This window comes from Aulonocara sp. 'chitande type north' Nkhata Bay, linkage group LG16 (genome assembly GCF_057382095.1).
Source record: "Aulonocara sp. 'chitande type north' Nkhata Bay isolate Kocher_YH1m ecotype deep benthic linkage group LG16, A_spYH_male_GT1.1, whole genome shotgun sequence".
Lineage (NCBI taxonomy): Eukaryota > Metazoa > Chordata > Actinopteri > Cichliformes > Cichlidae > Aulonocara > Aulonocara sp. 'chitande type north' Nkhata Bay.
Window position 1 is genome coordinate 22,065,662 of NC_141359.1, and position 11,846 is coordinate 22,077,507.

Genomic DNA, 11,846 nt, shown 5'->3' on the forward strand with positions numbered 1-11,846 from the left:
TTCCATCAGTATTGATGTTGTCAATCTCCAGTACCACTTACCGAAATGTAGCCCTAAACTATGACAGTCTCCACAGTGTTTTACAGGTAATTTTAAACACTCAGTGTTTTTAAGCCTCGCCTTTTGTTTTTACCTTCACTTGGCCAGTTTCCTAAAATGGTTTAGGCACACAAAGCACAGCATGCTGAAATATGACAAGTTCTCTAGTTCATAAAAATACTATGTTCTAGTACTCTGTTCTAGGATGCCCTCTGGACCCAGTGGAGTGAGTGACAGGAGAATGGCGGCTAAGCTGTCATCCCTGTTGGACAACATCTCCCACCCCATGCAAGAGACTCTGACAGCACTGAGCAGCTCCTTCAGTGGGAGACTGCGGCACCCACGGTGTGGGACGGAGAGATTTCGCAGGTCTTTCCTCCCCACTGCTGTCAGACTCCACAACAAAGACTTTTGCAGCTGATCAAACCCTCACACGTGCAATAAGACTGCTATATGTGCAATTCTTGTACAATTCTTCTTCTGACGAAGTTGTACTTTTGTATTTTCTTACTCAGTTGTATGTATTGTATATAGTATTTTATTTTATTTTATTGCATTCCAGTGTTTTCTAATTTCTTCTACATAACTTTTCACTTTTGCTGTAACAAAACAAATTTCCCACCTGTGGGACTAATAAAGGTCATCTTATCTTATCTTATGCTATGGCTGTCAAACTGTTAAGAAATGGGAAGAGATGCTTTTGTGACAGGGTGCTGGTAATAAACTGCCTGAAGATAAAATCTAAAATTGTTTCTTTGCTAAGTTTTCCATTATCTGTAGACACAACACTGGTTGAATTTGGTAAAAAAAAAAAAAATTGGTCCATTTTTTTTATTATCTTTGAATGATTCAAAGGTCTGTAAGTGGACAGGGTCTAAGGCAGTTTGGTTATGAAAACAATGTCTGTGCGTGATGTCTGTTTATGGCTTAAGGCCTCCACTGAATTGTTTACTGTGCTTCACACAGCCTGATAAGGAGCAGTGGTACAGAGTGAAAATGATGAATTAACGGTGTGAGCCTTATTTCGGAGCGCCACATTGTTGTGAGTGAGATTTAATTGAAGGAGGAACACAATGAAAAAAAGAAAAAAAGGGGCCAGCCCTTGGATTTACGTAAGCATCTCGTGTGTATTTAACACAATTGCCTCAGGCTTTAAAGATCTGTACGAAATTCTGGTTTCCAGTGTGAGAGAAAAAGCCATGCAGTTATTAGAGCTAGGTTAATTGATGATTCTAAATTATCCATGAATGTAAGGGTAAACGGCTGTTTGTTTCTATCTGATAGACTGGTTGGCTGTCCGGGGTGTACCCTGCCGGGGAACCTATCACTTCAGGGTTATTTCCCGGCCCTGCTGTCACCAGGATAAAGATAGGGGGATGGTAGTTGTTGTAGACCCATTAAATTTTTATGGTAACCAGGATCTAGACTTTGTTGAACTGTATGCAATGTGAAGACAACATGTAGTATTTAAGTGACCAAGTAGTATTTGGATAAAAGTTATTTCATTTCATTTTATTTATTTATTTCACACTTGGTACAACAGATCAAACAAACCAACCACACTTTCTATCAATAAAGCACTACAACCATGTGTGAAAAGGAGCAGGAAGAAGAAAATATTCTTATTAAACCCTGCCCCCTATCTACACTGAAAAAAATGCAATAGGGTGGTTGTTGAATCTGCATAGAATTACTTCATATATCCAGCATGACTAATTTAAATTTCACATCTAAACATATTTTTGTCTTTTAATTTTCACATATTCTTTAAGAATATTCATTCTTTTAGAACAAATCATGTTGAAAAGAAACAAGTTAGTCGTGTTTTATCCTCAAGCTCCGCCCCCTGGAAAGGAAAAATCGGCTGCACTGTCCGCCATTTTTGTCTCTCGCTTTGGAAAATCTACTACCATCTGGAGTTTTACACTTGAAGGTAAATAGGATTTTAAAGCTAACACACCAGTGAGAAAGAGTGTAGACCCTTTATATATGTGGACTTTTACTGGGGTGTTGTCATTTTACAGGTATGTGGGCTGTTTATCGAAAACCATGAAAGGCCAATGTTAGCTAGCTCCAGTTAGCTAATGGTAACCGAAATTATGCGATAAGCAAATTAGTAATTAACATATATAATGTGAGTTAATATTGTTTGTATATTCTTTCAGTCTAAATTACCAGACTATTACAAACTTGCATCGGTGTCTGTAGTAAGTGGTGGTACCTGCAGTGTCTTAACCATTAAACAAGCTAATGTAGGGCTGGGATATTACTGTATGCTAACGTCAAGGATGCATACAGCTCCTCCTCCCTCCCCCCACTTGGTAGGTCAGATCATAACCTGATTCACCTCACCCCCCGCTATGTGCCAATTGTGAGGAGGGAACCTGTGACCACCAGGACTGTTAGGAGGTGGTCAGAGGAGGCAATAGCGGAACTACAGGGCTGTTTCGAGGTGACCGACTGGGAAACACTCTGTGAGCCTCACGCCGAGGACATCAATGGGCTTACTGAGTGTATCACAGACTACATAACTTTCTGCACCGACTCCATTGTTCCAGCTCAGACTGTTCATTGTTACCCAAATAACAAGCCGTGGGTGACTAAGGACATCAAAGCCCTCCTCAACAACAAGAAGAGGGCTTTCAGAGGGGGCAACAAAGAGGAGGTGAGGAAGGTCCAGGTGTTACTAAAGGACAAGATCAGAGAGGCTAAGGACAATTACAGGAGGAAGCTGGAGTGGAAACTCCAGCAGAACAGCATGAGAGAGGTGTGGAGGGGCATGAAGACCATCACTGGATTCAGGCCAACCAACAGCAGGGGAGCTGAGGGAGGTGAGAATAGAGCCAACGAGTTGAATCTGTTTTTCAATAGATTCGACACCACAGTGTCTGCTCCCACCCCCACAACCTCACCTGCAGTCAGCCTGGAATCCAGAGCCACACCACTGTGCCAGCCTCTCTCTTCACATGTTGCCTCCTGTGAGATTCCTGACACCCCTCCCCCACCCATCACCTTCACTCAATACCAGGTTGAGATGCAAATGAGGAGACTTCACTCAGGCAAGTCTGCTGGACCAGACGGAGTGAGTCCCCTTGTCCTCAAGGCCTGTGCCCCCCAGCTGTGTGGAGTCTTTCATAAACTGTTTATGCTGAGTCTGAGTCTGCAGAGGGTCCCGGTGATGTGGAAGACATCATGCCTCGTCCCTGTACCAAAGACGCCTCGTCCCAGTGGCCCCCAGGATTACAGGCCCGTGGCACTGACCTCCCACATCATGAAGACCCTGGAAAGGCTCATCCTGGACCAGCTGCGACCCATAGTAAGACCACATCTGGATCCCCTTCAGTTCGCTTATCAGCCTCGTCTCGGAACAGAGGACGCCATCATCTACCTGCTCAATCGTGTCTACACCCATCTGGACCAGCCGGCGAGCACTGTGAGGGTCATGTTTTTTGACTTTTCCAGTGCTTTCAACACCATCAGGCCGACCCTCCTGGGTGATAAGTTAGCAGTGATGCAGGTGGATGCTTCTCTGGTGTCCTGGATTGTTGATTACCTGACAGGAAGACCACAATATGTACGTCTCCCACAGTGTGTGTCTGACAAGGTGATTAGCAACACAGGGGCACCACAGGGGACTGTCCTCTCCCCCTTCCTCTTCACCCTCTACACCACAGACTTCAGCCACTGCACAGAGACCTGCCATCTTCAGAAGTTTTCTGATGACTCTGCGGTGGTTGGATGCATCAGCAGGGATGATGAGACAGAGTACCGGGCTGTGGTCGACTCCTTTGTCACGTGGTGTGAGCAGAATCATCTGCAGCTCAATGTGGCAAAGACCAAGGAACTGATCGTGGACTTCAGGAAGACCAGGAAACACTTGACCCCTGTTTCAATCCAGGGGGTCAGTGTTGACATTGTGGAGGACTATAAATACCTTGGAGTACACATTGACAATAAACTGGACTGGGCTAAAAACACCACAGCACTTTACAGGAAGGGCCAGAGTCGTCTCTATTTTTTGAGGCGACTGAGGTCCTTCAACATCTGCCAGAAAATGCTGAGGATTTTCTATGAGTCTGTGGTGGCCAGTGCGATCCTCTATGCTGTTGCATGCTGGGGGAGCAGGCTGAGGGTCGCAGATGCCAACAGACTTAATAAACTGATCCGTAAGGCCAGCAATGTTGTGGGGATGGAGCTGGACTCCCTCAAGGTGGTGTCGGAGAGGCGGATGCTGTCCAAGATAAAGACAATGTTGGATAACACCTCCCACCCACTCCATGACATGTTGGTCAGTCACAGGAGCTCGTTCAGTGAGAGACTGAGATTACCGAAAAGCACCACTGAACGACACAGGAAATCATTCCTGCCTGTGGCCATCTCCCTGTACAACGCATCCACTTAACACACTGTTTGCTGCTACAACTACACATGTTTCTTTTCCAAATATTTATTTATAAGTGACTTATGTATGTATGTATGTATATATATGTATATATTGTACTATTCTTAGTTAGCGTATTGTCTGTCTTGTCTTAATGTTGGTTTAAAATGGAGCACTGTAACAAAAAATAATTTCCCCCAGGGATCAATAAAGTATTCTGATTCTGATTCTGATTCTGATATGACTAGTTTGTTGAAACATGTCTGCTGCCAATGTGACTGCTCACACACGGTAACATTACCAGCACATAGCCACAGCCGCTAAAAACATGCTGAAAGGTCAATCTAGCTTCTGTAGTCAGCAGCTGGAAGACTCAACACAGACCCAAGATTCAGTGTAACGGTTATCTAAATGTTGTGTGTCCTGTTTGTAAGCCCAGAAAAAGAAATTAAATAAAATGACGACCTTGAGCTTCAAGCTAATGTAAGCGTAATGCTATAGCATAAAGCAACTAATGCAATGATGACGTTGTTAAATTAGTAAAAATACAGTAAATATATCCAACATGAATCAGTTATATTTTTGGTCTAAACATAATTAAGTCTCACGCCTTTCACTTGTTTTAGAAGGATGTTCAGTCTTTTAAAACCAGTCATATCAAAATAACAGAAAATAGTTACGTTTTCTGTTGAAACTCCACCCCCCAGGGCGTGTTCTGCGAGGGAAAATTCACTGTGGCGGTCCGCCATTTTTTGTCGTTGCTTCGTTTACGTTTGGTGCTGAGCTTTACTTTGTCGAGGTAAACTGAAAACTACATGTTTGAGAGGAAACGAAGAGAACATCCATTATATGGGGAAGTTTTTCTCATGAATTGCTGTTGAGCAACATAATGGAAAAAACAAGTCATTCCTTAAGTTAAGCTTAAGCTGCAGGACAATATTATGTGCATTAGCTTTTTTTCAGTGTGTGCCCAGTCACATCCGCTTGTTTTTTCTCAGTGAATACAGACTAACAAACTCGTGTCCATTTAGTTTAGTTTTAGTTAAACAGTTAAATAAGCTAGTTTGCCATGGGGTGGGCTCTGTTGGGTGGGGGGGGGTGAAGATTTGCATATGTTATCTCACATTCTGTAAGGTAAATTTTCTGGAAAGGTCAAATTAACTAATTTAACTAAGTATTAATGAAAGACCTTGATGTGTATATGACAATAATAGATGTAGTTTCTGGGTCATTTGGCAGAACTGCAAAATGGCCAGAAGGAGGCAACTGCTGTGGTTGCAAACAGGCTTTGGGTGGTATGGAAGTAAGAGCAACTATGGAACTGCTCAGCAACATGGGACCCATAGCTAATAAATAGTAATATGACAAAAAATAACAACTTTGTGTGGATGTAACCTTGTGAGATTTGAGATTTTGACAGCATTTTTATGTGACAACTTCTCTTTTTAGATAAATGCAGAGTTTAAGCGCATTACCACCATGCCACTGCAGTCCAGATTACTCTCGCATATAGATGTGCTATCTGACAAACTCATAAAGGTCTTCAAAAGGCGAGGAGGACAAATAGGAAGAAGACTGCAGAACATTCTGGAGCCCACGGCCCAGGTAAGAAAAAAATAATTTGTGTATACACTCTAGGGAAAATAATAATTTTAACAAAATGCTGCTTGTCACTCTATGCCAGGAGTATGTTGAAAATCACCTGGGATTTTCACAATTTACCATGGGTGCGTTTTTTTTTCTTCTTTTACCTGCATTAGAACTATGTGTGGAGTTCATAGTTGAACACCTCTCTATGCTCTGACAGTATTCTGCTTCTTTGCATGGAGATTTCACTTCATGCATTACCTTTTTAAGCATTCTGAGGACTCAAATCACATGCTGTAATGAATCCATTTTTGTTCACCTAATGTGTTAATGTTAACATTTTTTGGAATAGTGACACAGATTGAAATAAGAGTTGGTATAATGTTCTTTGACCAGTGTTCTGTTTAATTAAATTTTGGAATTCTGCATTTTCTAGGCCACAGATGAAGCCATTATCCAACGATCTAATAAGGAAACAACCATGGGAATTTACATCATAAAGTCAAGAGATGCCAATGGCAACCCTGAGGACATCGGGATAGTCCTTGAAGGCCAGAGAGTCTGGCAGGATTTGGATAACTATACCCTAGCAGCTGCAATGCTGTTTGGACTAATGTACACTTTGAACCTCACCTACCCACTGGAAAAGTATACCTTCGAGGTATTATAGAAACTGGTTATGGAGCTCAAAAGGAACAGCCTTTCAAAGAAGGCCCAGGTTCTCAGGACCAGACTGTACGATTGAACAGTTTTCCAGTTATGATGTGGGAACAACATGTTTACCTCTTCGAATATATACCATCCTTTCTTTTAAGCCAGCACTGGTAAAGTTGCAGTACATAGTGAAACTTATTTTTCTGGCACTTTTCAACTTGGGGCCTTTATTACTGCAGTTTTCACTTTTCAAGCCATGGCTCTTTTAAAAAAAAATTTCAAACTTTGAATGTCCATTTTTCTCAATGGAAATGGTGCCTTGCACCAATTTCACCAATTTGCAATTTTGTTCCCAAGGTGCACCACTACAAACAGATTGCATCGTCTAGTATTAGTGATTGTGATGTTTAGTGATAGAAGCAAGCCAATACTAATCAGTTTAGGTCTCTTGGTTGTGTGCCTGTGGATTATAATGTTATTTTAAGTCTCTTCTTTGTGTCATTTTAATAATTACACCCCTGTTGCCATATTACCTTATGGCTCTTACATTTAAAAAACTATTTTTTACATAAGCGCGATGTCATAAGGCCCCACAATGTTGAAATCAGGTTCCAGCAGATAACTTTGAGGAATGTTGTGGAATGTTTTTCAAGAGATGCATTGTACAAATATGACTCATGTATATTTTGGAAGCCTGAATTGAAAGTCCATTTTTACAACTGTGTAGTATTTTCAAAAATACAGGTCATTGTTCAAAAATGTTTTGCTTATTTCTTTGATTGAGAGAAAGTGTACAGTACATACAGTAAGATCAGCCTTAATTTAGTTTTATTTATTGAACACTCAATTATATATTAGATTATATATTATATATTAGAAATTTGTTATAAAATAAAATAAGCTTACCATAAAATTGTCTTGTCAATATAACACATAGTAGTCCAATACAATTAACACAAAAAGTTCATGTCTGATAAACAAGTGGTTTCTATAAATATTTGACCGGAATGAAAAACATAACAACAACATAAAAAAGTCATGTTCGTGTTACCAGAAAAATGTGTGCAGGTATAACATAAACTAAGGTTAACCAAACATAACTTAATTTCGTGCAACCGCTTACAATAATTTTTTTATGTTTATCCCACTGATTATTTTTTTCAGTATACATTCCAACTTATATTACAAGTGGGCACCAAAAATCAGGGAACAAACTAACATTAACATTTATCTCCAGTCCTAACCCAAACCAAACAACAAATTTACAATCAGAATATACCACTCCACATAGTAACAAGGAGAAAAATAAAATTAAAATAAATAAAACAAAAAATTATAATTGATCCATTTTCAATGAACTCCAATTTCATTCGCATTCTTCATATTGAGTTATCATTTTAAGCATGTAACACTTTTTAAAACAATGTAAACTTATACAATTCTTTAAATTATAATGAAGAGGATAAAAGTTATTGAATAGTGTTGAAATAAACTGACAGAATTGAAGGATTAAAATATTCCAACAGCTCAACTTACTCCATCTGAACATGTTTCAATCGTGTTTTATGAACACAAAATGCACAGGTTTACTAAACATGAAAAGGTTGTGTTGATTTAACTCAGTTGTTTAAGTTTCTGCCAAAGCAAAACATTTGTGTGCAACCAGTGTCCACTATTGAATCAAGTAAATCCAACATGTTTTTTCAGTGCAAAAAGGAGTTACAGTACCTGTATTCCTACACAATATTGTCCCGGGAGCGAGAAAAACTTTCTGGTGAAGTTTTGGTTGATTTTTGGGTTTTGCTTGACACTAGCTTTATTTTATCAGTGAGGTTTGGATTGTTTTCTTTCTCTAAGAGAGAGGAAGATGGTTTTATGCTTGGACATGTTTGCAATGGGCCCCAGTATTTGTTATTATATGAGTATTTTATTGGTTACGTTTGTTTTTGCTTTTGTTACAGTGCACTGAAATAAGAACATCTGAGAGGTGTGATCCACCGGTGGTGATATTTTGGTATTTTGTGAGTTCCTGATTTAACAAATCAGCTCTTTAATCCAGGCCTGAGAGATTGAACTTTAAAGCGCTATAAAATATTCTTACTGGAAACAGTCGCAACGTATTTTTCTCCATGATTGTAATGGGCTCTGGAGAAATTCACTTATATGGGACATTGATCACATGAGAAGTCCTGAGCCTAAAAGGATTGCAGCGAGTCAATCCAGTCCAAAAAACAAGGAACTGTTTTCCTTTAAAATGATGACGTCATCTTGCTGGTGATGGAGGCTCGAATAGGTTGCGCGTGAGACTCCATTATCAGCAATACCTGGTATGAATGTGTGTGGATGTATGCATGTGACTGGCCTGTGATGGACTGACGACTAAAAGTTTTAACTGACTTGATACTGAGACAAAAACGGTACTGACTTTAGGATTAGTAAATGTCCACAAACAATTCACCCAGCCTGTAAAAGAAGGGTGGATGTTTTGTCTTGCTTTGTTTTGTTTTTACAGGAACAGAAGGATGACAGAGACTAAAGGAGGAGGCTGTAGCTTCACATGAGTGTGAACTGCAGACTTAACCCTTTGGTTGCTAATTTTGAGTTACTGATGTTTGCATTAAGAAAAGTGTGTTTTAGTAGCTGTGTTTCGATTAATGTATCACAGTATATTGTTGGGAAGGTTAAATGCTAAAGTGAAGAAAAGCTTTGATTTCACTCATGACTGAACATGTTATTATTAACCATAGCGGGCCACTGTAAAAAGTCAATTAACTGTTATAGAGGGGGGAAAAAAAAGCCAAAAAACTCTATTAATATCTATGGATAACAGGGAAATGGTAGGCTTGTCACATTCAAAATGGAGATATGTAATAATAAACACTGGTCCCCGTTTTTTAGGTGCTTTCTTGAAATAGTCAGCAATTTAAAAGTAGGATAGAACCGACAGGGGCGTGTGATAGGAGGTGGTGCTGCACAAGAACAAGACCAAAATAAAGAAAAATTATTGTGTTTAGCTTTGATAAATTCAAATTAAAATGTACCATTACACTCAGAGGATCAATATGAAATCAAATATATGCTAATTTTGTATGAAGTACATGACTGATAACTGTTCTGTCCTGAGCTTTTGTTTTTACAGCACCCACTTGACCACACCAACAGTTTCTCGCCACCAAAAGGGAATACTTGCAAAGAATAGGGAGGAATATCATCAACACTGGGAAAGGTAAGCCCCGAAGGGGTGATGACACCATAAATTTCACTTTCATTTTTCAAACATGAAAAATTCTTCAAACATTTAGAGACAGAGTGGATAAACATAATGTCGCAAACCACATAAGGATGGAGAGTTGGAATCGATAAGATGGTGAAATAACACGCAGTAAAATGTTGATCATGTTGATTATGTTTATTCCAGTGTGCAGAGCAAGGTTATTATCATTAACGAAAACTAACGAAATAACGAAAACTAGAAGTGAAAAAACATTTTCGTTAACGAAAAAAAAAAAAAAAAAAAAAAAGGAAAACTAACTAAAACTGTAATGAGTGTTCACAAAACTAACTAAAATTAACTGAATTTATAGCAAAATGTGTTTAGTTTTCATTGATGTGTGCGTGTCCTACAATAGTCAAGGGTGAAAATGAAGTTTAGTTTCCAGATTTTTTCTTGCCGTCTCATTATGCCAGCAGGTGGCAGCACGTTAGTCGAGTCGTCTGTGTTGCTGCTCCGTCCACGCGCAGAATCATGTCAGGAAAAGTCGGGAGAAAGCGCCAGAGTCCAATTTGGGATTACTTTGAATATGACTGTGTTTTGGATAAAGCAAGTGTCTTGTAGTGGAAAGAGACAAATTATGAGGGACATTTATAAAGGGAAAAAATCCCACAAACCTTAAAGTGCACTTGAAAAGGTCACACAAGAAAGCTAACCCAGCTTACCTTGAAAAGGTAAGGGAGCACACTCAACCCTCATCCCCAGAAACAGAAGCTAACTCCATGCAAGGCAGCGTGATGCATCCCGAGACAACAGGACGGGGACATCTACATAACTGTGTGAGTCAATTGCCTTCAAAAAGTTTATCAATTGACTTGAACCAAAATTACGAAAACCTGGTGCTGCAAGAGTTAATAGTCTCAATACCCAAGGATAAGCAGAAGAGCATGACTGATGATGAAACTGAGATTTTGTTACACTTAATTTTTGCAAACACAACTAAAAATATAACTGAAACTAATCGGAACTAAACTGAAACTAAGGATTTTCAACAAAAAAAAAAAATAGAAACTAAACTAAACTAGCCAACAATTGATAAAAACTAATTAAAACTGATATAAATTCGAAAATCTGAAGTCGAAACTAAATAAAAATAAAAACTAATGAAAATTGCAAAACTGTTAAAAGCCTGTTCCAGACTAAGATGGCGTTGGACATCTTCAGGGCGGAAAAGGGTTGGTGTGACCAAGGTGTGGTTTGGCTTGTTGTGTGTATATTTCAAGATGATATGGCTCTGGATGGACCAGTTACCAGGGCATGGAAGGAGGACGGACTCATTAAATAAGGAGAAGGAATTTTCTGGGATTGGAGATCCTCTGGGTGAGTGGTTGACTAAAAGCATGCATAAAATAAAAGCTATTTTTCATTATTGATTGGTAATAGATTGATAATTGGCCACATTTACAGCTGTATTGACTTGTTGTGGACTTCATGTTTAAGCACTCTAATTAACAGATTGGAAATAGTGACATTAAAGGACAAGTATGCAGCGCCACTCTGTCAGATGCCAGTGACGGTGGGGCTCAGTGATGAATCAGGTGAGCTGGATTCATGGCTGAATCAAAACAAAGCTTCCCCTGCTGTGGTCAGTAAGGGAAAGACAGGGGGAAATATAATTTAAAAGAGGCATTTATAAACGTTTATGTGTGAAGTTTATTAACGGGATAAAAGGGGGTGTTTTACTATTATTTCAGCATCAGCATTATCGTTACATCAGAATCATATAACAAGCATTGCGTTAAACATTGCTTGAAGCTATTGACATTACATTAACATTTGTATTACAGTGATTGTTATAACCTCAGGTTAATCTTCTATTTACAGGTGTCAGGATAATCATATGATCTTTCATTGCAGGTGTAACCATGATCATCTTTATACATATTGCAGTTTGTTGCTCATTATAGAGTTGTG

General features: G+C 39.3%; 1 protein-coding gene and 1 long non-coding RNA gene across 3 annotated transcripts; both read left to right on the forward strand.

Annotated features, from left to right (window-relative positions):
- The first annotated feature begins 1,732 nt into the window (after positions 1-1,732).
- Positions 1,733-7,498, forward strand: LOC147311477 (uncharacterized). 2 transcript variants are annotated; one of them, XM_086266588.1, is made up of 3 exons: positions 1,733-1,972; positions 5,870-6,025; positions 6,444-7,498. In XM_086266588.1, exons 2-3 carry the CDS (start codon positions 5,900-5,902, stop codon positions 6,675-6,677), a joined length of 360 nt encoding a protein of 119 aa, XP_086122714.1. In that variant the 5' UTR covers positions 1,733-1,972; positions 5,870-5,899; the 3' UTR covers positions 6,678-7,498. The 2 variants fall into 2 exon arrangements, with proteins under 2 accessions (XP_086122714.1, XP_086122715.1); XM_086266589.1 differs by lacking the exon at positions 1,733-1,972 and adding an exon at positions 5,532-5,723.
- A 351-nt stretch (positions 7,499-7,849) lies between these two features.
- On the forward strand, positions 7,850-11,846 carry LOC147311478 (uncharacterized). Its single transcript, XR_015125462.1, has 3 exons — positions 7,850-9,887; positions 11,156-11,252; positions 11,388-11,846. It is a non-coding gene; the product is annotated as an uncharacterized LOC147311478 (long non-coding RNA).